Source organism: Schistocerca cancellata, chromosome 1 (genome assembly GCF_023864275.1).
Source record: "Schistocerca cancellata isolate TAMUIC-IGC-003103 chromosome 1, iqSchCanc2.1, whole genome shotgun sequence".
NCBI lineage: Eukaryota > Metazoa > Arthropoda > Insecta > Orthoptera > Acrididae > Schistocerca > Schistocerca cancellata.
Genome location: NC_064626.1, coordinates 174836249 through 174864131, shown reverse-complemented (window position 1 = coordinate 174864131; position 27883 = coordinate 174836249). Strand labels below are relative to the sequence as shown.

Genomic DNA, 27883 nt, shown 5'->3' with positions numbered 1-27883 from the left:
CATCGCCCCAGTAGACTGAATGACAGCAGAATTAAGTTTATTCTCACGTTTTCTTAAGGAGTACAATAGTACATGGATTATTCCGACATGACGCTTGAGAAATAACTACAACTGGTGCTTACAACTAGACTTGAAACGTCAGTTGCTTATGTTAATCCAGTTATATTGCTGGGCTGTTAGGAATAAATACTGTGGTAGAATGACAATTCATAACTCCACTCATAAATAAGAAAGTGTTTCTCATGTGGAAACTATAGACGTACGAACATGGGTGCCTGCAGAACTTAACCAGGGAAGGGGAGGAAAGCAAACTCTAAAACTACTATTTTTTTGTATAAATAACGTGATCAGTTTCAGTACATGTCATCTAACAAGAACTACTCTGGGGTGACAAAAGTCATGAGATGCCTTCTAATATGTCGGACCTCCTTTCACCCAGTGTAGTGCAACAACTCGACATGGCATGGACTCAACAAGTCGTTGGAAGTCCCATGTAGAAATATTGAGCCACGCTGTCTCTATAGCCGTCCATAATTGCGAAAGTGATGCCGGTGCAGGATTTTGTGCACAAAGCAACCTCTCGATTATGTCAGATAAAAGTACGCTGGGATTCATGTCGGGCGATCTGGGTGGCCAAATCATTCGCTCGAAATGTCCAGAATGTTTTTAAAACGAATCGTGAACAATTATGGCCCAGTGACATGGCGCATTGTCATCCGTAAAAACACCATCGTTACTCGGAACATGAAGTTCATGAACGGCTGAAAATGGTCTCCAAGTAACCGACCATAACCATTTCTAGGCATGGTCGGTTCAGTTGAACCAGAGGACACAGTCCATTCCTTGTAAACACAGCCCACACTATTATGGTGCCACCAGCAGCTTGCACAGTGCCTTATTGACAACTTGGGACCATGGCTTTGTGGGGTATGCATCATACTCGAACCTTCCATCAGCTCTTACCAACCGAAATCGGGACTCATCAGACCAGGCCGCGGTTTTCCAGTCGTCTACGATCCAGTTGATGTGGTCATGAGCCCAGGAGAGGCGTTGCAGGTGATGCCGTGCTGTAGCAAACGCATTAGCGTCGGTTGTCTGCTGTTATAGCCCACTAACACCTAATTTCTCTGCGCTACGCTAATAGGTACGTTCGTCGTATATCCCACACTGATTTCTGCGTTTATTTTACAGTGTTGCTTGTTAGCACCGACAACACTACGGTATGCAAAAGCCGCTGCTCCCGGTCGTTAAATAAAGGCCATCAGCCACTGCATTGTCCATGGTGAGAGGTAATGCTCGAAATTTGCTATTCCCGGCACACTCTTGACACTCTGCAACTCAGAATATTGAATTCCCTAACGATTTCCGAAATGGAATGTCCCATTTGACTGGCTCCAACTACCATTCCGCATTCAAAGTATGTTAATTCCTGTGGTGCGGCCATAACCACATCATAAACTTTTTCACACAAATCAGGTAACTAAAAATGACTGCTCTGCCGATGCACTTTTATGCCTTGTGTATGTGATACTACCGCTATCTGTATATGTGCATATTGCTATCCAATGACTTTTGTCACCTCAGCGAAAATTGTATAGGCGACACAATAAACGTATTACACAACTGCCAATTAAAATTGCTACACGAAGAAGAAATGCAGATGATAAACGGGTATTCATTGGACAAATATATTATACTAGAACTGACATGTGATTGCATTGTCACGCAATTTGGGCGCATAGATCCTGAGAAATCAGTACCCACAACAACCATCTCTGGCCGTAGTAATGGACTTGATACGCCTGGGCATTGAGTCAAACAGAGCTTGGATGGCGTGTACAGGTACAGCTGCCCATGCAGCTTCAACACGATACCACAGTTCATCAAGAGTAGTGACTGGCATATTGTGACGAGCCAGTTGCTCGGCCACCATTGACCAAACGTTTTCAGTTGGTGAGAGATCTGGAGAATGTGATGGCCAAGGCAGCAGTCGAACATTTTCTGTATCAAGAAAGGTCCGTACAGGACCTGCAATATGCGGTCGTGCATTATCCTGCTGAAATGTAGGGTTTTGCAGGGATCGAATGAAGGGTAGAGCCACGGGTCGTCACACATCTGAAATGTAACGTCCACTGTTCAAAGTGCCGTCAATGCGAACGAGAGGTGACCGAGACGTGTAACCAATTGCACCCCATACCATCATGACGGGTGATATGCCAGTATGGCAATGACGAATAGACGCTTCCAATGTGCGTTTGCCACGATGTCGCCAAACACGGATGCGACCATCATGATGCTATAAACAGAACCTGGATTCATCCGAAAAAATGAGTTTTGCCATTCATGCACCCAGGTTCATCATTGAGTACACCATCGCAGGCGCTCCTGTCTGTGATGCAGCGTCAAGGGTAACCGCAGCCATGGTCTCCGAGCTGATAGCCCATGCTGCTGCAAACATTGTCGAACTGTTTGTGCAGATGGTTGTCGTCTTGCAAACATCCCCCTCTGTTGACTCAGGGATCCGGATGTGGCTGCACAATCCGTTGCAGCCATTCGAATAAGATGCCTGTCATCTCGACTGCTAGTGAGTGATACGAGGCCATTGGGATCCAGAACGGCGTTCCGTATTACCCTGCTGAACGCACCGATTCCATATTCTGCTAACACTCATTGGATCTCGACCAACGCGAGCAGTAATGTCGCGATACGATAAACCACAATCACGATAGGCTTCAGTCCGACCTTTATCAAAGTCGGAAATGTGTTGGTACCCATTTCTCCTTCTTACACGAGGCATCAGAACAACATTTCACCAGGCAAAGCCGGTGAAGTGCTGTTTGTGTACGATAAATCGGTTGGAAACTTTCCTCATGTCAGCACATTGAAGGTGTCGCCACCGGCGCCAACCTTGTGTGAATGCTCTGAAAAGCTGAACATTTGCATATCACAGCATCTTCTTCCTGTCGGTTAAATTTCGCGTCTGTTGCATGTCATCTTCGTGGTGTAGCAGTTTTAATGGCCAGTAGTGTAGATAGGTTATGGGAGTGACACAGTTCTGATACTGATGATATGAAGTTTTGTCCATATGTGATTAAATCTGAAGTTTAACCAAGAAAATGATCAGCAAGTTAGAAAATAAAGTACTAAAATCTGCGATTCCAGGGAGGGGCAATTGCCTCCTCCACCCTACGAACAGGAGTCTACACGAAACTGGTTTGCGGCACAGGTACTTCATTGGGCAGCAGAGGAAGGCAACGACGACGAGGTGGTGCGCCTTCTGCAGGCTGGGGTGGCGCCAGTGGACGCTTCCGACGCGGACGGCCTGACAGCTTTGCACCTGGCGGCAGCGCATTGCGGCGAGCGCGCCGTGAGGGCGCTGCTGGAGGCGCGAGCAGACCCGCACGCCAGGGCGGGCGACGGCCGCTCGCCGCTGCACTGTGCAGCCGCCGCGGGCCGCACCGCCAACGTGCGCGCCCTGCTTGAGGCAGGCGCCGGGCCCAACGTGCCCGACGCCAAGGAGGAGCGGCCGCTGCACCTAGCGGCGGCCGCGGGGGCCGTGGCGGCGCTGCACGCGCTACTCGACGGCGGTGCCACTGGCGACGCGCGCAGCGCAGACGGCCGCTCGCCGCTGCTGTTCGCCGCCTGGTACGGACACGCAGCCGCTGTCGACGCGCTGCTCACGGCAGGCGGCGCAGACGTGACAGTGACCAACCGGAACGGCAGGTCGGCGCTGCAGTGCGCCGCGCGCAGTGGCTCCGTGCTGACGGCGCGCCTGCTACTGGCCGCCGGGGCAGATGTCAACGTCAGAGACCGCAACGGGAAGACCGCCATGGATGTCGCCAAGAAGCGCGACCACAAGGTTCTCCTAAGAATACTACGCGAATCTTAAACACACTGGTAGCTGACAGCCAGTGACTCCCGTATCTTACATGCCTTCGTACAATTATAACGAAATGCACATTCCAGAATGAAGTGTACGTCACCAGTACTTTCTCCGTAATTTTCACGTCCAGTTCAGCCGAGAAAGTGAGCCCCTCCCAGCATCAGAGTAACATTCTGGCAGGATTGGCACAGAGATAGCAAGGTATCTCTTCTCCAACTAGTAATTAAAAATGATTTTTCAGCTATTGTTGCTATCTTCTGCTCTCTACATTATCTATCTTGTGCAAACCTATTCACTGCCACATAACTACAACAACCTACATCCACCTGAACCTGCTTAATATACAGTGTGGCGCACAAAATGTGTTACCATTTTGTTTTTGAATATAAACGTTATTGTCAATACAATCTGAAAGGAACATATACTACAATGAAGAGCCCTCCATTGAGATTTGTTCTGACTCAGCACATGCTCAATATGTCCACCATTTCGTTTCCTAACTTCCATCAAACGAACAGTGAAGTTAGTGATTACCCTACAGCACCACATGTCTTCCGTAATTTCACTGCAAGCTTGAAGAATAAGTCTTCTGAGCTCCATTAAATCATGTGGACGTTCCGCGAAAATTTGTTCCTTTACGTGCCCCCAATGAAAAAAGTCACATGGATTGAGGTCTGGACTATTGGGGGGCCAATTTTGTCCGTTATTGAAGCGACCTGAAAACCTGAGTGAAATGATCCCGATGTCAAAAAGGTCGTGTAAAAACTCCAACACAGTGTTTGCAGTATGTGGCCTTGCTCCATCTTGCATGAACCACTGCGTGTGGAAGGGCAAGGCAGTAGCAAAAAGCTGTGAAATGAAGCTATTGCGAAGCATGCTCAAATAACGCTCGCTGTTCACAGTTGCTTCAAAGAAAAAGAGTGCAATAAGTCCATGACTGGAAATTGCTGCCCACGCTGTAATCCTCGGAGCATAATGTTGTCGTTCATGAAGCACTTGTGGATTTTCAGTGGTCCAAAAGCATACATTTTGTTTGTTAACCACACTGTCTAAATGAAAATGCACCTCATCTGAAAACCAAACGCTGTGGAGAGTTTCTTCCCTATCCTCCGCCCACTGAGCAAACAGTAGTCTCTGCTGCTTGTGTTCTTCAGTGAGCTTCTGTGCACAGGTCATTTTTAATAATGCGTTGAACAGAGCGTCTGGATATTTCCAGTTGCACTGCTGCCTTTCTACACGATTTCCCAGGACTTCTCTGTACAGAAACTCATACCGCTTCAATATTCTCCGGTGAACAAAAAGGCTTAGGCCGAGGTCGCTTCGCTTCCAAAACTGTTCCTTCCTGTACAAATTTATCGTACAACATGTGGATGGTCTTCTTGCAAGGGACCCATCGTGTGTTAAACTGTTGTCAAAAACGCCTCTGAGTCACAACAAGGCTTTTCGTTTCATGAAAAAGTAACACAATTGTCGATCATTGCTGTGTCGTCTGTCTTCCATTGTCAGCCATTGTTGCTTACTAGTCTCCTAACGGCAGTATCGTGAATTACACGTCATTTCGTAACTCATTTGTTTTTCCAAGCTCTGCTGGTACTGCTGTAGAGATCCCAGCGGGATATCTACTGTGCGTCATAAATTGTGAAAGAAACAATTGGTAACACATTACGTGCACCACCCTGTAGTCAGGCCTTGGCCTCCCTCTTCAGTTTTTACTCTCTCACCCCACCACCACCACCATTATCAAACTGACCATTCCTCAATGCCTGATCACCTCGACTGTTCCCTTATTTTAGTTAAGTTGTGTCATAAATTTATTTTCTCCCAGTTTAGTTGAGTACTTCCTCAAAATTTGTCCAATCTACATGCCTAATCTTTGACATTCTTCTGCTGCACCATATTACATAAGCATATAGTCTCTTACTGTCTCATTTGTTAATCACCCCATTTCACTTCTGTACTAGGTTACATTCCAGGCAAAGGCACCTATACCCAGGGCTGAGGGGGATCCCGACCCCCCACCCCTCGCTCTCAGGGAAAGGAAAAAATGCAGTGAAGTCAGGTGTTCTTTCAAGAAAACAATTTAAAAATAAGTATTATGCATGTTTTTAACAGGGTCAGAACTGGAACGCTCCCCTCTCCCTTCCGCCCCCCCCCACAAACAAAAACTAATTTATGGGAACCCTTGACTCCAGGAAAATACTTGCAGAAAATACTTCCTAACTTTTAAATAAGTACTCCATGTTAACATATTTATCTTTTTCAGAACTCTTTTTCTTGCCTTGCCAGTCTGCATTTTTATGTCCTCTCTACTTCAACTACTGTCAGTTATTTTGCTACCCAAATAACAAAACTCATCTACTGCTTTTGATGTTTTATTTACAATTCTCATCCCTGATTTAATCAACTATGTTTCATAACCCTTGTTTTACTTCTCTTTATATTCAACTTGCAACCCATTTTCAGCACATCACCCAATTGGTTCAACTGCTCTTCCAAGTCCTTTGCCGCCTCTGATACAATTACGATATCATCAACAAACCTGAGAGTTTTCATTTCTTCTTTCTGAACTTTTAACTCTAAGTCCAGATCTCTACCTCATTTCCTTCAGAGCTCACCCACTGTACAGATTGAACAGCATCAGGGATGGCCTACAATCCTGCCTCACTCTCTTCTTAACCACTGCTTCCTTTGCACATACCTCACTTCTTATAACAACAGTTGTAGATAACATTTAGCTCCCTGTATTTTATCCTTCCTACCTCCAGAGTTTCAAAGAATGTATTTCAATCAGTGTTGTCAAAAGCTGCCTCTGAATCTAGAAATGCTATAAAATTAAATTTCTTTTCCTCAGTCTGTCTTCTAAGATAAGTCATAAGGTCAGTATTGTCTCACATATTCCTACATTTCTCCAAAACCTAAACTAATCTTCACCAAGGTTTCCAGTTATTTTTATTTTTTGAGGAACCATGCACTGCTTCATAACTTGTTTTCCACAGAAAAAAAAACAACCCAGACTTCACAATGTGGCATTCAGCAATGGCCACTATAGTTTTTTATGTAGACAGTATTTCTTGATTACTGAACTGACATTGACCAGAGAGCAAATTCCAAGAAAAAATGTATGGACATTGCAAATGGTGGGATAGACCATTATTACCTTCTGTAAGAGACATAAGCCGCAGAAAACTTCTGCCAAAATATGTTGCACTGGTAGGCCAGTTTCTGGGGATGTTAATTTTTCAGCACAAAAATTAAAACATAACAATTATTCTATGCAGCAGATTTCAAATTAACAAATAACAAGAAAGGAGGACTCTCAATAACACATTAATTATACTGGCCTGAGGCTTGGGGCAGATGTGAGGAAGTACCTGTTGCGAAACGGTGCGGCACCAGACTATCAAGTGCGTCGGGCTGTCAAATGTCAGATTATTATGAGTCTACTGTACTGTACTGCATTATAATTTTCATGGATGATCATTTGTCTGTATTTTATACAACATATCAGTTGTTCAATTGAATTAATTTAATATGTTTAAAAATCTACAGAAAAGAAAAGAGAATTAAGAGTGAGAAGAAATATACCTTTTAGGATTTGGAACTGGTTATTCTTCTGCAACATAATATAGCCTATTAACGGTTTAACTTGACTGTTCTATCAGAAAATGTGATTCTTTTTGTATTTTTGTATTAGCTGTAACATGGATAATATCAATAAATTGCAAAATTTTTAAAAAGGTATTTTTTCCCATTTAATTGGCATTTGTGACCTAGAGTATGACAAACACAAGTTATTATCCTAACTCCCCCTCCACCCTGCATGCCTCATCAATACAGACACCCAGGTGCAACCATAACAGAGGGGTTTCTGTGGAGAGACCAGACAAACATGTGGTTCCCAAACAGGGGCAGCAGCTGTTTTAATAGTTGCAGAGGCAACAACAGGCTGACTCATCAGACCTCTAGGCAGACACTACTCAGGAAGATATCATCAAGAAAAATAAACTGACATTCCACAGGTCAATGTGTGTTACGTTAAACCCTGTAATAGGGTAGGTAGGCTAGACAATTTAAAAAGGGAAATGACTTTTTAAGTTAAATATACACTATGTGATCAAAAGTATTCAGACACCTGGCTGAAAATGACTTACAAGTTTGTTGCGCCCTCCATTGGTAATGCTGGAATTCAGTATGGTGTTGGCCCACCCTTAGCCTTGATGAGAGCTTCCACTCTTACAGGCATACATTCAATCAGGTGCTGGAAGGTTTCTTGTGAAATGGCAGTCCATTCTTCACGAAGTGCTGCACAGAGGAGAGGTATCGATGTCGGTTGGTGAGGCCTTGCAGGAAGTTGGCGTTCTAAAACACCCCAAAGGTATTCTATATGATTCAGGTCATAACTCTCTATGCAGGCCACTCCATTACAGGGATGTTATTGTCGTGTAATCACTCCACCACAGGCCGTGCATTCTGAACAGGTGCTCGATCATGTTGAAAGATGCAGTTGCCATCCCCGAATTGCTCTTCAATAGTGGGAAGCAAGAATGTGCTTAAAACATCAATGTAGGCCTGTGCTGTGATAATGTCGTGCAAAACAACAAGGGGTGCAAGCCCCCTCCGTGAAAAACATGACCACACCATAACACCACCACCTCTGAATTTTACTGCTGGCACTACGCACGCTGGCAGATGACATTCACCAGGCATTCGCCATACCCACTCTGCCATCAGATCACCACGCTGTGTACCGTGATTCGTCACTCCACACAACGTTTTTCCACTATTCAATCGTCCAATGTTTATGCTCCTTACTCCAAGCGAGACATCATTTGGCATTTACTGATGTGATGTGTGACTTATGAGCGGCCGCTTGACCCTGAAATCCATGTTTTCTCACCTTCTTCCTAACTGTCATAGTACTTACAGTGGATCCTGATGCAGTTTGGAATTCCTGTGTGATGGTCTGGGTAGATGTCTGCCTATTACACATTACAACCCTCTTCAACTGTCGGTGCTCTGTGTCAGTCAACAGACAAGGTTGGCCTGCACGCTTTTGTGCTGTATGTGTCCCTTCACACTTCCACTTCACTATCACATCAGAAACAGTGGACCTAGGGATGTTTAGGAGTGTGGAAATCTCACGTACAGACATATGACACAAGTGACACACAATTACCTGACCACGTTGGAAATCTGTGAGTTCTGCAGAGCACCTTATTCTGCTCTCTCACGATGTCTAATGACTACTGATGTCGCTGATATGGAGTACCTGGCAGTAGGCATCAGCACAATGCACCTAATAAGAAAAACGTATTTTTTGAGGGAGTCCAGATACTTTTGATCACATACTTTAGTGAGAATTAGTGAAGTTTGGTGACAGGAAAGATGGTACTTCTGGTCAGATGAATACAGGGTTGCAAACACAAAATTAAATGGAGGTAATTCAGAAGTAGATCTAGTAATGAATAAGAAAATGGGAACGGAAGTAAGGTTCTAAAGTTGAATATAGGACAATTAAAGATCCTTTGGAGCAAAGAGAAGCAGCTATATTAATGCCAAGCAATCACGTGTCAAGCCATTACTAAGCAAAGAAGGGAAAGCTGAAACGTGGAACAAATATATTAAAAGAAGGGAAATGAATCTCAAGGCAACATTATAAAAAGGGAAGAGGAAGTACATGAAGATGAGTAAGAGAAGAATTTGACAAAGCACTGAAAGAGCTACTCCAAGAACAATGTAATATTCCCATTTTCCAAAGAAGCCACATGTCAATAGTACCAAACTATCAGTTTAATAAGTCAAACTTGCAAAATACTGACACTAATTGTTTACAGATTTACAGAAGAAACTGGCACAGGCCAAAGTTAGGAAAGATCAGTTTGGATTCCAGAGCAATTCAGGCACACAGGAACCAATACTGGTCAGATGACTGCAAGACTAGAAGGTAGTTTGAAGAAATGCAAATTTAGTTTTATAACATTTGTAGATTTAGAGAAAGATTTTGACAATACTGATTGAAATAAACACTTTTAAATTATGAAGGTAACTGGTATAACATGGAAGAAGCTAAATATTATCTACAACTTGCACAGAAACCAGACTGCAGTATTATAGAGTTGGACATGAAAGGGAAGCTGTGGTTGAGAAGTGAGTGAAACAAGGTTGTAGCCTATTCCCCTGTCAGAGACAGCAAAGCACTGGTGAGATCAGATGGATGGACACAATAGTTATCTGAAAAGAGGTTGCAACACAAACACCAACAAAAATAAAATAGGTATAATAGAATGTAGTCAAATTAAATAAGGCAATACTAAAGGTATTAAGACTAAGAAATGTGCAGCTGAAAATAGTAGATGATACAAAATGTAGATTGCCAATATCAAGGTATGTCTTTCTGAAAAATAGAAACTTGTTAACATTTAACATACGAGGGTTATTTGGAAAGTAAGGTCCGAATCGCTGTAGCTAATCGCATGTCACGAAAACGCTGAAATGCAACCCACTTCCGGCATGCCTTGCTTATCAAACGATGACATTTGCATTGGTATTGTCACAGTGTACTGTATCCAGTGTCAGTTCAAAATGTTTAAAACAATTGATCAGGCCACCAACTATAAAATATGGTTAGTGATTCAGTTTTAAACAGAAAGGAATGTTGCAGCAGTGGTAATTCATCAACAGGTAATTGAAGTGTATGGCCCCAATGTGATGAGTCACAGCAAAGTTTGTAAGTGCGTGAGAGCTTTTAAGGACAAATGGGAATGAGTAGATTGAGTAACTAATGAGAAGGTACAGAATTGGGGAGAGAAGAAATTTATGGCATAATTTGACTACAGGAAGGGATTGATTGATAGGGCATGTTCTGAGACATCAAGTGATCACCAAATTTAGTACTGAGGGAAATATGGTGGAGGGGAGAGGAGGAGGGGGGATAATTGTATAGGGAGACCAAGAGATGAATACAGTAAGTACACTGAAGTGCCAGAGAAACTAGTATAGGCATGTGTATTCAAATACAAAGATATGTAAACAGGCAGAATACCACACTGCAGTCAGCATTGCCTAGGTAAGACAACAAATGTCTGGCACAGTTGTTAAATCGGTTACTGCTGCTACAATGGCGGGTTATCAAGACTGAAGTGAGTTTGAATGTGGTGTTATGGTTCATCTACATCTACATCTACATTTACATTTATACTCCACAAGCCACCCATAGGTGTGTGGCGGAGGGCACTTTATGTGCCACTGTCATTACCTCCCTTTTCTGTTCCAGTCGCGTATGGTTCGCTGGAAGAATGACTGTCTGAAAGCCTCCGTGCACGCTCGAATCTCTCTAATTTTACATTCTTGATCTCCTTGGGAGGTATAAGTAGGGGGAAGCAATATATTCGATACCTCATCCAGAAACGCACCCTCTCAAAACCTGGCGAGCAAGCTACACCGCGATGCAGAGCGACACACTTGCAGAATCTGCCACTTGAGTTTGCTAAACATCTCCGTAACGCTATCACGGTTACCAAATAACCCTGTGACGAAACGCGCCGCTCTTCTTTGGATCTTCTCTATCTCCTCCATCAACCCAATCTGGTACGGATCCCACACTGACGAGCAATACTCACGTATAGGTCGAACGAATGTTTTGTAAGCCACCTCCTTTGTTGATAGACTACATTTTCTAAGGACTCTCCCAATGAATCTTAACCTGGCACCCGCCTTACCAACAATTAATTGTATATGATCATTCCACTTCAAATCGTTCCGCACGCATACTCCCAGATATTTTACAGAAGTACAAATGGTTCAAATGGCTCTGAGCACTATGGGACTCAACATCTTAGGTCATAAGTCCCCTAGAACTTGGAACTACTTAAACCTAACTAACCTAAGGACATCACGCACACCCATGCCTGAGGCAGGATTCAAACCTGCGACCGTAGCAGTCCCGCGGTTCCGGACTGCAGCGCCAGAACCGCACGGCCACCGCGGCCGGCTTTACAGAAGTAACTGCTACCAGTGTTTGTTCTGCTACCACATAATCATACAATAAAGGATCCTTCTTTCTATGTATTCGCAATACATTACATTTGTCTGTCTTATGGGTCAGTTGCCACTCCCTGCACCAAGTGCCTATCCGCTGCAGATCTTCCTGCATTTCGCTACAATTTTCTAATGCTGCAACTTCTCTGTATACTACAGCATCATCTGCGAAAAGCCGCATGGAACTTCCGACACTATCTACTAGGTCATTTATATATATTGTGAAAAGCAATGGTCCCATAACACTCCCCTGTGGCACGCCAGAGGTTACTTTAACGTCTGTAGACGTCTCTCCATTGATAACAACATGCTGTGTTCTGAAACTTCCTGGCAGATTAAAACTGTGTGCCCATTCGAGTCTCGGTCAGGCACACAGTTTTAATCTGCCAGGAAGTTTCATATCAGCGCACACTCCGCTGCAGAGTGAAAATCTCATTCTATGCTGTGTTCTGTTTGCTAAAAGCTCTTCAATCCAGCCACACAGCTGGTCTGATATTCCGTAGGCTCTTACTTTGTTTATCAGGCGACAGTGCAGAACTGTATCGAACGCCTTCCGGAAGTCAAGGAAAATGGCATCTACCTGGGAGCCTGTATCTAATATTTTCTGGGTCTCATGAACAAATAAAGCGAGTTGGGTCTCACACGATCGCTATTTCTGGAATCCATGTTGATTCCTACAGAGTAGATTCTGGGTTTCCAAAAACGGCATGATAGGCAAGCAAAAAACATGTTCTAAAATTCTACAACAGATCGACGTCAGAGATATAGGTCTATAGTTTTGCGCATCTGCTCGACGACCCTTCTTGAAGACGGGGACTACCTGTGCTCTTTTCCAATCATTTGGAACCTTCCGTTCCTCTAGAGACTTGCGGTACACGGCTGTTAGAAGGGGGGCAAGTTCTTTCGCGTACTCTGTGTAGAATCGAATTGGTATCCCGTCAGGTCCAGTGGACTTTCCTCTGTTGAGTGATTCCAGTTGCTTTTCTATTCCTTGGACACTTATTTCGATGTCAGACATTTTTTTGTTTGTGCGAGGATTTAGAGAAGGAACTGCAGTGCGGTCTTCCTCTGTGAAACAGCTTTAGAAAAAGGTGTTTAGTATTTCAGCTTTACACGTGTCATCCTCTGTTTCAATGCCATCATCATCCCGGAGTGTCTGGATATGCTGTTTCGAGCCACTTACTGATTTAACATATGACCAGAATTTCCTAGGATTTTCTGTCAAGTCGGTACATAGAATTTTACTTTTGAATTCACTGAACGATTCACGCATAGCCCTCCTTACGCTAACTTTGACATCGTTTAGCTTCTGTTTGTCTGAGAGGTTTTGGCTGTGTTTAAACTTGGAGTGAAGCTCCCCTTGCTTTCGCAGTAGTTTCCTAACTTTGTTGTTGAACCACAGTGGGTTTTTCCCGTCCCTCACAGTTTTACTCGGCATGTACCTGCCTAAAACGCATTTTACGATTGCCTTAAATTTTTTCCATAAACACTCAACATTGTCAGTGTTGGAACAGAAATTTTCGTTTTGATCTGTTAGGTAGTCTGAAATCTGCCTTCTATTACTCTTGCTAAACAGATAAACCTTCCTCCCTTTTTTTATATTCCTATTAACTTCCATATTCATGGATGCTGCAACGGCCTTATGATCACTGATTCCCTGTTCTGCACTTACAGAGTCGAAAAGTTTGGGTCTGTTTGTTATCAGCAGGTCCAAGATGTTATCTCCACGAGTCGGTTCTCTGTTTAATTGCTCGAGGTAATTTTCGGATAGTGCACTCAGTATAATGTCACTCGATGCTCTGTCCCTACCACCCGTCCTAAACATCTGAGTATCCCAGTCTATATCTGGTAAATTGAAATCTGCACCTAAGACTATAACATGCTGAGAAAATTTATGTGAAATGTATTCCAAATTTTCTCTCAGTTGTTCTGCCACTAATGCTACTGAGTCGGGAGATCAGTAAAAGGAGCCAATTATTAACCTAGCTTGGTTGTTGAGTGTAAGCTCCACCCATAATAATTCACAGGAACTATCCACTTCTACTTCACTACAGAATAAACTACTACTAACAGCGACAAACACGCCACCACCGGTTGCATGCAATCTATCCTTTCTAAACACCGTCTATGCCTTTGTAAAAATTTCGGCAGAATTTATCTCTGGCTTCAGCCAGCTTTCTGTACCTGTAACGATTTCAGCTTCGGTGCTTTCTATCAGCGCTTGAAGTTCCGGTACTTTACCAATGCAGCTTCGACAGTTTACAATTACAATACTGATTGCTGCTTGGTCCCCGCATGTCCTGACTTTGCCCCACTCCTTTGAGGCTGTAGCCCTTTCTGTACTTGCCCGAGGCCATCTAACCTAAAAAACCGCCCAGTCCACACCACACAACCCCTGCTACCCGTGTAGCCGCTTGCTGCGTGTAGTGGACTCCTGACCTATCCAGCGGAACCCGAAACCCCACCACCCTATGGCGCAAGTCGAGGAATCTGCAGCCCACACGGTCGCAGAACCGTCTCAGCCTCTGATTCAGACCCTCCACTCAGCTCTGTACCAAAGGTCCGCAGTCAGTCCTGTCGACGATGCTGCAGATGGTGAGCTCTGTTTTCATCCCGCTAGCGAGACTGGCAGTCTTCACCAAATCAGATAGCCGCCAGAAGCCAGAGAGGATTTCCTCCGATACATAGCGACACACATCATTGGTGCCGACATGAGCGACCACCTGCAGATGGGTGCACCCTGTACCCTTCACGGCATCCGGAAGGACCCTTTCCACATCTGGAATGACTCCCCCCGTTATGCGCACGGAGTGCACATTGGTTTTCTTCCCCTCTCTTGCTGCCATATCCCTAAGGGGCCCCATTACGCGCCTGACGTTGGAGCTCCCAACTACCAGTAAGCCCACCCTCTGCGACCGCCCGGATCTTGCAGACTGAGGGGCAACCTCTGGAACAGGACAAGCAGCCGTGTCCGGCCGAAGATCAGTATCAGCCTGAGACAGAGCCTGAAACCGGTTCGTCAGACAAACTGGAGAGGCCTTCCGTTCAGCCCTCCGGAATGTCTTTCGCCCCCTGCCACACCTTGAGACGACCTCCCACTCTACCACATGTGAGGGATCAGCCACAATGTGGGCAGTATCCTGGGCAGCCACAGTCGTAGTCAGATCGGGGGATGTGTGGGACGAGCTGGCCATCCCCGACAAACCCCCATCCGGACCCCCACAGTGATGCCCATTGGCAACAGCCTCAAGCTGTGTGACCGAAGCAAACACTGCCTGAAGCTGGGAGCGAAGGGATGCCAACTCAGCCTGCATCCGAACACAGCAATTGCAGTCCCTGTCCATGCTAAAAACTGTTGTGCAAAGAACGTCTGAACTAATCTACAGAGAGCACAAACAAATCAACACAAAATTTAAACGGTTATTAAAATACAAGATTGCCTAGTAAATGCAGTAATGCTGCTACTTGCGCACTGCTGACACACTGCTTGGCGGCGGAAGGAGACTGCGAGATTTTACACTATTCAGGTACTAAAACGCGATGCTACAACTCTCAAATACTATAATACACCCGAAATTTATTAATTAAACAATGCAAGTGCCAAAAACACGCAAAGAAATTAAGAACTAAACTATGTAACAAATAAGTGAGCTAGGAGTATACGACTTTCTGCTGGCAGCTGCTTATCCAACGGCGGCAGGGAGCACACTGGCTGTGACCAACCGACACTGGCCGTTCAAAACAAAAACAGAAGACAGACGACTACGCAAATTTACACTATTCAGGTACTAAAACGCGATGCTACAACTCTCAAATACTATAATACGCCTGAAATTTATGAATTAAACAATGCAAGTACCAAAAACAAGCAACGAAATTAAGAATTAAACTATGTAACAAATAAGTGAGCTAGGAGTATACGACTTTCTGCTGTCAGCTGCTTATCCAACGGCGGCAGGGAGAACACATTTTCCCATACGACCATTTCACGAGTATACCGTGAATATCAGAAATCCTGTAAAACATCATATCTCTGACACCACTGCGACCAGAAAAAGATCCTGCAAGAACGGGACCAATGATGACTGATGAGAATCATTCAACATGACAGAAATGCAACACTTTCGCAAAGTGCTGCAGATTTCAGTGCTGGGCCATCAACAAGTGTCAGCATGAGAATCATTCAATGAAACATCATTGATATGGGCTTTCGAAGCTGAAGGCCCAGTTATGTGCCTTTGATGACTGCACAACACAAAGCTTTATGTCTCGCCTGGGCCCGTCAACACTGACATTGGACTGTTGATGACTAGAAACATGTCGCCTGGTCGGACGAGTCACATTTCAAATCGTATTGAGCAGATGGATGTGTACAGATATGGAGACAACCTCATGGATCCATAGACCTTGCATGTCAGCAGGGAACTCTTCGAGCTGGTGGAAACTCTTGTAACAGTGTGGGGCGTGTGCAGTTGGAGTGATATGGGACCCCTGATACGTCTAGTTACAGCTCTGACAGGTGACATGTACGTAAGCATCCAGTCTGATCACATGCGTCCATTTATGTCCATTGTGCACCCTGACAGACTTGGGCAATTCCAGTAGGACAATGCGACATCCTACACGTCTAAAATTGCTACAGAGTGACTCCAGGAACACTCTTCTGAGTTTAAACACTTCCATTGCCCAGCAAATTCTCCAGACATGCCTTGTAAAGTGCTGTTCAGAAGAGATCTTCACCCCCTCGTACTCTTACAGATTTGCGGACAGCTGTGCAAGATTTATGATGCCAGTTCCCTCCAGCACTATTTGAGACATTAGTCGAGTCCATGCCATGTCGTGTTTTTGGCACTACTGCAAGTTCGCAGGAGCCTTACACTATATTAGGCTGGTGTATCAGTTTCTTTGGCTCTTCTGTGTATGTAGGTTTCAGTAGTTATTTGAGTTGAAGAGGCTTGCACAGGATAAAGTAGCATGGGGAGCTATATCAAACCATTCTTTGGACTGAAGACAACAACAATAAAAAAACTCCATTTTGATTATACAGGATGTCCCAAAAAGATGCCCAACAATGCTTAATATGTTTTGTGGCAAGGAAAACTGATCACTGATCAGTTTTCAAGAAGAAACCCATATCCAGAAATATATGGCTTGGGTGCTGAAGAGCATCAAAGTCTGAAAGCAAACAGTTGTGATGGTGTGTTTCGATTCATTTTGATGTTTAAACGTGGAATGTATGCCTCCCTAGAGCCATCTGTGCACTGCAGTGGATGACCTGAGCCTGATAACATTCCTGCACAAGCACTACACTTCCCCACACAGCCCTTGTGCACATCCTACTGCAGAACTTTTATGGCCTGAAAGTGCAGTAATGTTGTTGACATCAGTGCAACATGTACCAGTACACAGCTGTGGAAATGACTGACATGTTGCTTGCATATGGCAAAGTGGGTTGCAATGGGAGAGCTGCTGCAAGATTGTATGCAGAATGTTTTCCAAGCAGACATGCCCCACATCATTCCTTGTTCGCGGCCATCGAAAGCCACCTCAGAGAAGCCAGAAATTTGCATGTAGGTATGTTCTGCCTGAGGTTGTCCATTGTACAGTAAAGTAGTAGCACTTTGTGCTTGGTACTAGTAAATACTATCCCCAGTTTACTGTTCATACTCTGCTAGGAGGCGAAACATGATGCGGGTCGTCCAAGCTCAGCTCAAACGCTATAGTTGGATGAGGACTTGCTGCAAACGTTCAAAGACGACCCAGCCACCAGTTCTTGGCAGATGGCACTGGTGCTACACAGGGTAAAATTTCCATGTGGTGTATTTTCTTTGAACACTGGCTCCATCAATACCATCTGCAGGAAGTCCAGGCATTACAGGAGGACTACTCACAACAGGTGTAGTCTGCACAGTGTTATTTACAACAATGCATACCAAACCATAATTCCCGAATTTGGTGCTATTCATGGACAAATGTATATATACTAGAGACAGCATATTAAACTCGCACAACATGCATGTTTAGGTGGATGTAAATCTGAATGTACAGGTGATTAAAAATCAGCAGTACAGAGTCGGTATTAACATCTGGGACAGAATAATTGGTGACCATATCATAGGGCCATATTTACTGCCAAACAGACTAATAGGACCAGTCTATTAGACAGTGGAAACCAGATGGAATATCAACAACATAAGAAAAAGATAGACTGCTACTTACTATAAAGATGACACATGAGGTTGCAGTGAGGCATAATTAAAACACTTACACAAAGCCTACAGCCACAGTCTTGGTCAGAAAATCAGAAAACACACACACACACACACACACACACACACACACACACACACACACAAAACCGCGCGCGCGCCTCTGCCAGAGTGGTCCCATCCCAGAAGCCCAACACAACCTCCAATCCCTTCTTAAAGCCTTAGGCTCTTCTCAGAATCTCTTCCCTGAATCCATTTCCCTCTCACCCCTAAGACACCTCACACATCCACCTTCTACATACTCCCCAAACCCAGCAATCCTGGATACCCGATTGTTGCTGTTATTATGCCCCCATTGAAAGAATGTCGGCCCACATTGACCAACACCTCCAACCAGTTGCCTGTAATCTAGCCTCACACATCAAAGATACCAGCCACTTCCTTTACTGACTCTTCACCATCCCCACTCCTTTATCTTGTCACTGCTGGTGCCACCTCCCTATACATCAGCATCCAACACGTCTCATGCCAATGGTCTTATCACTATAGAACACTATCTTTCCCAATGTCTTTCAGACTCCAAATCCACTACCTCACTCCTCATATACCTCAGTAACTTTATCCTAACTCACTACTACTACTCCTCTGAAGGGAAGATATATAAACAAATCTACAGCACAGCCATGGGCAGCCGCATGTCACCCTCCTATACCAACCTGTTTATGGACCATCTAGAGACCTTCCCAGTCTCCCAAAATGCCAAACCCCTAGTGATATCTTCATGATTTGGAATCAGGGCCAAGACACGCTATCTTTATTCTTTTACAATGTCAACACTTTCTCTCCCATCCACTTCATCTGGTCTTCCTCAACCCAGCATGCCACCTTCCTGGACGTTGACCTCCACCTGCCTGATGGTGTCATTCACACTTCTGTCCACATTAAACCCACTAGCCACCAACAGTACCTGCACCCGATAGCTGCTGTCCCTTCCAAACCAAAAAATCTCTCCCATACAGCAGGTCATCCACGGACAGTGTGTCTGCTGTGACAAGAACTCTGTTGCCCAATATGTTGAGGGTCTTACCAAGACCTTCACAAACAAGCACTATCCCCTAGACCTACACCGCAAACAGATCTCCCACGCTATGACCCCTCACACACTCAGTCCTTCCACTGCCCCCAAGAACCAGCCACAAAGGAGTGTCACCTTTGTCACCCAAAATCATCCCAGACTGGTGCAACTGAACCACATCCTTTTTCAGGGCTTTGATTACCTATTATCTTGCACAGAAATGAGGTACATTCAACACAAAATCCATGTTGTTGTTGTTGTTTTCAGTCCTGAGACTGGTTTGATGCAGCTCTCCATGCTACTCTATCCTGTGCAAGCTTCTTCATCTCCCAGTACCTACTGCAACCTACATCCTTCTGAATCTGCTTAGTGTATTCATCTCTTGGTCTCCCCCTACGATTTTTACCCTCCACACTGCCTTCCAATACTAAATTGGTGATCCCTTGATGCCTCAGAACATGTCCTACCAACCGATCCCTTCTTCTGGTCAAGTTGTGCCACAAACGTCTCTTCTCCCCAATCCTATTCAATACTTCCTCATTAGTTATGTGATCTACCCATCTAATCTTCAGCATTCTTCTGTAGCACCACATTTCAAAAGCTTCTATTCTCTTCTTGTCCAAACTATTTACCGTCCATGTTTCACTTCCATACATGGCTACACTCCATACAAATACTTTCAGAAATGACTTCCTGACACTTAAATCTATACTCGATGTTAACAAATTTCTCTTCTTCAGAAACGCTTTCCTTGCCATTGCCAGTCTACATTTTATATCCTCTCTACTTCGACCATCATCAGTTATTTTGCTCCCCAAATAGCAAAACTCCTTTACTACTTTAAGTGTCTCATTTCCTAATCTAATACCCTCAGCATCACCCGACTTAATTCGACTACATTCCATTATCCTAGTTTTGCTTTTGTTGATGTTCATCTTATATCCTCCCTTCAAGACACCATCCATTCCGTTCAACTGCTCTTCCAAATCCTTTGCTGTCTCTGACAGAATTACAATGTCATCGGCGAACCTCAAAGTTTTTATTTCTTCTCCATGGATTTTAATACCTACTCCAAATTTTTCTTTTGTTTCCTTTACTGCTTGCTCAATATACAGATTGAATAACATTGGGGAGAGGCTACAACCCTGTTTCACTCCCTTCCCAACCGCTGCTTCCCTCTCATGCCCCTCGACTCTTATAACTGCCATCTGGTTTCTGTACAAATTGTAAATAGCCTTTCGCTCCCTGTATTTTACCCCTGCCACCTTTAGAATTTGAAAGAGAGTATTCCAGTCAACACTGTCAAAAGCTTTCTCTAAGTCTACAAATGCTAGAAACGTAGGTTTGCCTTTCCTTAATCTTTCTTCTAAGATAAGTCGTAAGGTCAGTATTGCCTCACGTGTTCCAGTATTTCTACGGAATCCAAACTGATCTTACCCGAGGTCAGCTTCTACTAGTTTTTCCATTCGTCTGTAAAGAATTCGTGTTAGTATTTTGCAGCTGTGGCTTATTAAACTGATTGTTCGGTAATTTTCACATCTGTCAACACCTGCTTTCTTTGGGATTGGAATGATTATATTCTTCTTGAAGTCTGAGGGTATTTCGCCTGTTTCATACATCTTGCTCACCAGATGGTAGAGTTTTGTCAGGACTGGCTCTCCCAAGGCCGTCAGTAGTTCTACTGGAATGTTGTCTACTCCGGGGGCCTTGTTTCTACTCAGGTCTTTCAGTGCTCTGTCAAACTCTTCACGCAGTATCGTATCTCCCATTTCATCTTCATCTACATCCTCTTCCATTTCCATAATATTGTCCTCAAGTACATCGCCCTTGTATAGACCCTCTATATACTCCTTCCATCTTTCTGCTTTCCCTTCTTTGCTTAGAACTGGATTTCCATCTGAGCTCTTTGATGTTCATACAAGTGGTTCTCTTATCTCCAAAGGTCTCTTTAATTTTCCTGTAGGCAGTATCTATCTTACCCCTAGTGAGATAAGCCTCTACATCCTTACATTTGTCCTCTAGCCATCCCTGCTTAGCCATTCTGCACTTCCTGTCGATCTCATTTTTGAGACGTTTGTATTCCTTTTTGCCTGCTTCATTTACTGCATTTTTTTTATTTTCTCCTTTCATCAATTAAATTCAATATTTCTTCTGTTACCCAAGGATTTCTACTAGCCCTCGTCTTTTTACCTACTTGATCCTCTGCTGCCTTCACTACTTCATCCCTCAAAGCTACCCATTCTTCTTCTACTGTATTTCTTTCCCCCATTCCTGTCAATTGTTCCCTTATGCTCTCCCTGAAACTCTGTACAACCTCTGGTTCTTTCAGTTTATCCAGGTCCCATCTCCTTAAATTCCCACCTTTTTGCAGTTTCTTCAGTTTTAATCTACAGGTCATAACCAATAGATTGTGGTCAGAGTCCACATCTGCCCCTGGAAATGTCTTACAATTTAAAACCTGGTTCCTAAATCTCTGTCTTACCATTAGATAATCTATCTGATACCTTTTAGTATCTCCAGGGTTCTTCCATGTATACAACCTTCTATCATGATTCTTAAACCATGTGTTAGCTATGATTAAGTTGTGCTCTGTGCAAAATTCTACCAGGCGGCTTCCTCTTTCATTTCTTAGCCCCAATCCATATTCACCTACTACGTTTCCTTCTCTCCCTTTTCCTACACTCGAATTCCAGTCACCCATGACTATTAAATTTTCGTCTCCCTTCACTATCTGAATAATTTCTTTTATTTCATCATACATTTCTTCAATTTCTTCGTCATCTGCAGAGCTAGTTGGCATATAAACTTGTACTACTGTAGTAGATGTGGGCTTCGTATCTATCTTGGCCACAATAATGCGTTCACTATGCTGTTTGTAGTAGCTTACCCGCATTCCTATTTTCCTATTCATTATTAAACCTACTCCTGCATTACCCCTATTTGACTTTGTGTTTATAACCCTGTAGTCACCTGACCAGAAGTCTTGTTCCTCCTGCCACCGAACTTCACTAATTCCCACTATATCTAACTTTAACCTATCCATTTCCCTTTTTAAATTTTCTAACCTACCTGCCCGATTAAGGGATCTGACATTCCACGCTCCGATCCGTAGAACGCCAGTTTTCTTTCTCCTGATAATGACATCCTCTTGAGTAGTCCCCGCCCAGAGATCCGAATGGGGGACTATTTTACCTCCGGAATATTTTACCCAAGAAGACGCCATCATCATTTAATCATACAGTAAAGCTGCATGCCCTCGGGAAAAATTACGGCCGTAGTTTCCCCTTGCTTTCAGCCGTTCGCAGTACCAGTACAGCAAGGCCGTTTTGGTTATTGTTACAAGGCCAGATCAGTCAATCATCCAGACTGTTGCCCCTGTAATTACTGAAAAGGCTGCTGCCCCTCTTCAGGAACCACATGTTTGTCTGGCCTCTCAACAGATACCCCTCCGTTGTGGTTGTACCTACGGTACGGCTATCTGTATCGCTGAGGCACGCAAGCCTCCCCACCAACGGCAAGGTCCATGGTTCATGGGGGGGACAAAATCCATAGCCCTCCCAAACTGGTATTCCATCGCCCACCCAACCTCAATGACATCCTAGTCCTACCCTATGCCATTCCCAATCCTAACTTTGTGCCACAAAGATCATGTCCCTATAGAAGACCCAGGTGAAAGAGCTGCCCTATCCAACCACCCACAACATCCTTTCCAGTCCTGTCACAGGTTTGTCCTACCCCATCAGAGGCCGGGCTACCTGTGAAAGTAGCCATATCATATACCGGCTCTGATGCAAACGTTGCATAACTTTTTACATTGGTATGACTACCAACCAGTTGTCCATCAAGATGAACGGCCACAGCCAAACTGTGACTAAGTGCGAAGTAGACCACTGTGTGGCACAACATGCAGCCAAATATAACATGATTCATTTCAATGGCTTCTTCACTACCTGAGCCATCTGAATCCTTCCCTCTCTCACCAGCTTTTCTGAACTGCGCAGATGAGAGTTATCCTTACAACACAATCTTCGCTGCCAAAGTTATTGTGACCTGAACCCGCAATAATATACTGTCCACCATGATCCATCCAACAGTTTCCACCCCCGCGGTCCTTATCACCTCCTGCCTACTCTAATCTCCTACCTTCTTTGTGTGGCGCCCTCTGCCAATGCACCCGCCTGTCTCTACCTGCTCCTCTCCTTGTTTTCTCTGTCCCCTCCCCACCCCACCTCCCTATCCCACAGTCTCTTGTCATTGTGCCTATTGGGAGTCTAGTTCCTACACACTCTGCTAGACAGTGCTGCTCCTCTCTTCCCCCATCTCTACACTGCTATCCCCTTCCCTTCCCTGTCTCCTCCAGATTCCTGTTTCCATTCCATGTGACGGTTGCATTCCAGTCCAAGCTGTCAGAGACAGCAGGCGTGTGCATGTTGTGTGCTAACTTGTGTAAATGAATGTGGTTGTGTTTTTCTGACAAAGATTGTGGCTGAAGGCTTTGTGTAAGTGTCTTTAAATTGTGCCTGTCTGCAACTTCAAGTGTCATATCTACAGTAAGTAACAATCTATCTTTTCCTTGAATTGTTGTTCACATTTATTAGAGACGTTTTGCCTACTGTAAAGGGATACGCTCCTCTAGCATTACTTTTTCTCAACAGAAGTAATTGATACCAAAAATAATTACAACCTTTTACACAGGTTAATATTATCTCAACTGTTTTTCTAAAAGAATTGCGTATGATTTTGTACACGATGTGGTATACTTCAGGCTATAATCCATAAAAAGAAACTACTTTATTTTCGTTGTTACAATTGATATGTACAGTTAAAATTACTTCTCTTTTAGAAACATTTGAAATTACAAAATATTCAGCACACTTAAAATTCCTGTTATTAATTGTCCAATATGATGATATTTATTATGTTTATTTCGGGATTCATTTATAAAATAATGATATAAATTAGTAGAGATTCATTTGTCATGAAAATTTGTAAACTCTTTGGAATATTGTTACTACTGCAGAATGGATTAATTGTGGGCATGCTTCTGTTGTGATCGGACATGTTTTTGTTTTTGGCAATAACAATGTAATTTTTGGTTTTGAAGCAGAAATTATAAGGACAGCATGATATAGAAAAATGTGAGAGAATAAAATTAACTGCTCGTGCAATACTTCAGCATTATTTACATCGACTGGAACCATGAGTATGTATAATGTCAAAAATTTCAGCTTCAAGAATCAGCCCCTAGACATGAAGAACTGGAGCCAACTACGAGAAAAAGAAGATAAGTAAAAAGTTTATTGTAAATCTTACTCCTCTCGAAGATTATTATAAGATTTAATTATGAAGCCAGTGACAAACAACAAATGATTTGAGGGAGGGGTAGATTACACTACCCTTTCGGATGTAATTCCACTGAGTGTTCAGATGGACATGTGGCTACAACACAGTGGAACTCCAGCACACTTTGATGTTGATGCGTGGAATCACCTCAATGTTACCTATCCCAGTCAATGGATTGATAGGGGTGGACCAATTCCATGGCCAGCACGGTCACCAGATCTAACAACTCTTGACTATTTTCTGTGGGGTAGAATGAAGAGTATGGTGTATGGCACACCTGTCACAGCAGTGGAGGACCTTATTGCTGGAGTCCACAGAGCGACTGAAGTACTTCAAAGACTACTGCAAGTATTGGCTCATGTATAGGAGGCTCAGCACCACCAGTGTAGGCTCTGCATTGATGTAGGAGGCACGCAGTTTCAAGCCCGTTAGTGCTACCATGTTGCGTTTTAATTGACATAATGTGGAATGCACACCATCTCAGACTTCGATGCTCTACAGTGCACAAGCAGCGCATTTGCAGATATGGGTTCCTTCTTGAAAACCAATCAGTGTGCTTTCCCACATAACACACGTGGGGGGACGACGACACCCTGTGCATCCAGGCAGCTAGCTCTTCTACACTGTTCTTCACTGTTAATAGAGAAGACAATAAAGGATGTTCTTTCCATCGTCTTGCAAAGTTCTTAAAGATTAAATAATTAGTGACACAGACACAAGTGTTCAAAATGTTGTCAAATGAATATACTTCATAATCGTCAGCAGACCCTATAGTGGACAGATAAGAAGATGGGTTTGGACCAAACAGGTAAACTGCAAAGTATATTTTTATACAAAAATGCTATTTGAAATTATTGGGAGAAAAACAAGTCAGCCTTAGTCACACTCTTAGAAGATGTGTAATTATCTTCCACACTAGGATACTTTTGGTGGAAATTTAGGCATATTTACTTTGTCTGTGGTCACATTTAGCTGCTTGACATTTATTAATATCAATTTTTAGTGCACTGATCATAAATTATAGACTGGCTACACATTCATTTCATTTAGAAATCTCATCTTTCCTATCCGCACACACTTTTTTGTTAGCAATATGCACATATTTTTGAAGAGAAGTATGACACAATTTCAGACTGGCTGCCATCGTAAATTTAAACATAGAAACAGCACTGAGTGTAACAGGAAGCAACAACTTTTTTCCCCAAAGTAGTGGATTTCTTACAAATTTAATAATTTCATGTATAGACATATAGATATGTATCTGTTTAAGTAGAGCTAATTCTGAATATAGTCTACAAAATTATTTCCTGACAAATATTACTCTTTGTTAATGCTTACCATGATTTGTTCCGGACATCAAGAGCCCTCCCTCAAGATGAGATTCTTGGAATATGATGAATGAGTGTATGAATAAAATATTCACCTGTTGTTTTACATGAACATAATGAAATGATTTCTTCCTGTTAAGAAGTGTTCTTGAATGTTATCGGATGTTATGGAAATTACACGAATATTCTAGAAATTTTGAGATTTTTCTAAAATTGTTTCAAATGTTCTATAAATGTAGGAAAATTCTCAAATGTTCTGCAAATTTCTGGAATGTTCTTGAATGCTCTCCAATGTACAGCCACTAAAAATGCTCAGTGCTGGGTTCTGCAATTTTCAGTCTCTGAGAGTATAGAATGTGAAGTTTGACTCAATAACACTAATAATAAGAGAAATCTCAAAGTTAATATTAATGTGAGAAATATGAAAGCGATATTTAATACATTACTGGTCTTCAATGGTCAATTCTTAAGTGTTAATGTGTATACACAACCTTAAGCAAAAGCTCAGCGAAAAGGAATGGTATATGACTGGTTTCAAAATAAGGAATATTATCAAATATGAGACGGAGTCAGAGTGCTAGAAAGCACAAAAAACATCAGATACTTAACACCTTTTACTCTTTGGTAGATAACGTGCCAGAGAAAACAAAAATGTTATTTCTTTCTGTATGAAGAAAAAAAAACACCTTGAGTTATTTGGTGAATGGCTCCCATTGCCCACTTCTGATACAACTCAAGAAGCAAACAAATATTTTAAAAGAACTAACAGAATGAAGTCCGTCAGTGCCAGTAACTACATAATAAGGTGCATGAGTGCAGGAGTGGTGATATGCCACTGAACCAGTTATATAAATGTACGCTTTCACAACTGGTATTTTCATCCTTGGTGATTTTTGTTATAGGGGCAAATTTTTGTGCCTACTCTTTCGTCTCTTGATGCTGAAGGTATTATCAGAGACTATTAGGATGCGGTTAGTATTTTCAGCCATAAACATCTGTACACATGTCATCTCGTAGGATCAGGTGTACTGCCAGTGGTCCGTGTCATCCCAACACGATATTTCGACATCGTAACTCAGCGTCTTCATCAGGTGTTCCCTGAGACTCGTTGACGAGCTGACCTTGTCCCATATTTATGCCTGGGCAGTGCGTGGCGCTCCCTGTGCCATCCGCACCCACTGTGGCCATTTCTGGTGGTGGTATCAGTCTCTAGGCACTCCATCTTTGGTCCGCGCCTGTTGCGGCTCTCTTCTGTCTCAGGGAACACCTGATGATGACACTGAGTTACGCAGTCGAAATATCGTGTTGGGAAGACACAGACCACTGGCAGTACACCCGATTCTACGAGGTGACAACAATTCACCAGGGAAGTCACAGAAATTATATCTGTATACATAATGCACAAGCCATCATATGGTGCATGGCGGAGGGTACCTTGTACCACAACAAGTCATTTCCTCTTCTGCTCCACTCGTAAATGGAGCGAGGGAAAAACAGCTGTCTATGCCAAATTTCTGCTATATTGTCTCTGCAGCCCTTACATGAAATGTACATTGGTGGAGGCAGAAGCATTCTGCTTTCTCTCAATGGTGTTTCATGAAAAGAAAGTAGTCTTCTTTCCAGCGATTCCCATTTATGTTCACAAGGCATTTCCATAATACTCACCTGTTGATCAAACCTACTGGTAACAACTCTAGCAGCACAACAACCGTTTGCCTCCCCTACTACCATCCTTACATGTCTTCCTGTTTCATATCGCTTTGCAGTGTTAAAATAGAAATATACTTGACATCACTGAGTCAAGCAGCACGTCCATAATAATGTATTCAAACCTTACAGATCCCATTCTTCTGCATTAACTCAAATTTTTCTACAAGCTGCCATTCATCACACCAGATGTCATCCTGTATCCTTCTAAATTCACTCAACAACATTATTTTCCTGCATATGATTGTGTTATATGCAAAGATTTATAACGAGCTACTCACCATTTCTGTCAGGTCATTTA

General features: G+C 43.3%; 1 protein-coding gene across 1 annotated transcript in view; it reads left to right on the top strand.

The window, feature by feature from the left end:
* The window catches only part of LOC126161368 (ankyrin repeat domain-containing protein 65-like), a 62761-nt gene that overhangs the window by 22738 nt on the left and 12140 nt on the right, over positions 1-27883 (top strand). The window contains exons 3-4 of the mRNA XM_049917175.1: positions 3227-3525; positions 3610-3859. Of these exons, the coding sequence (XP_049773132.1) occupies positions 3227-3525; positions 3610-3859 (549 nt within the window). The remainder of the gene's footprint in view (positions 1-3226; positions 3526-3609; positions 3860-27883) is intronic.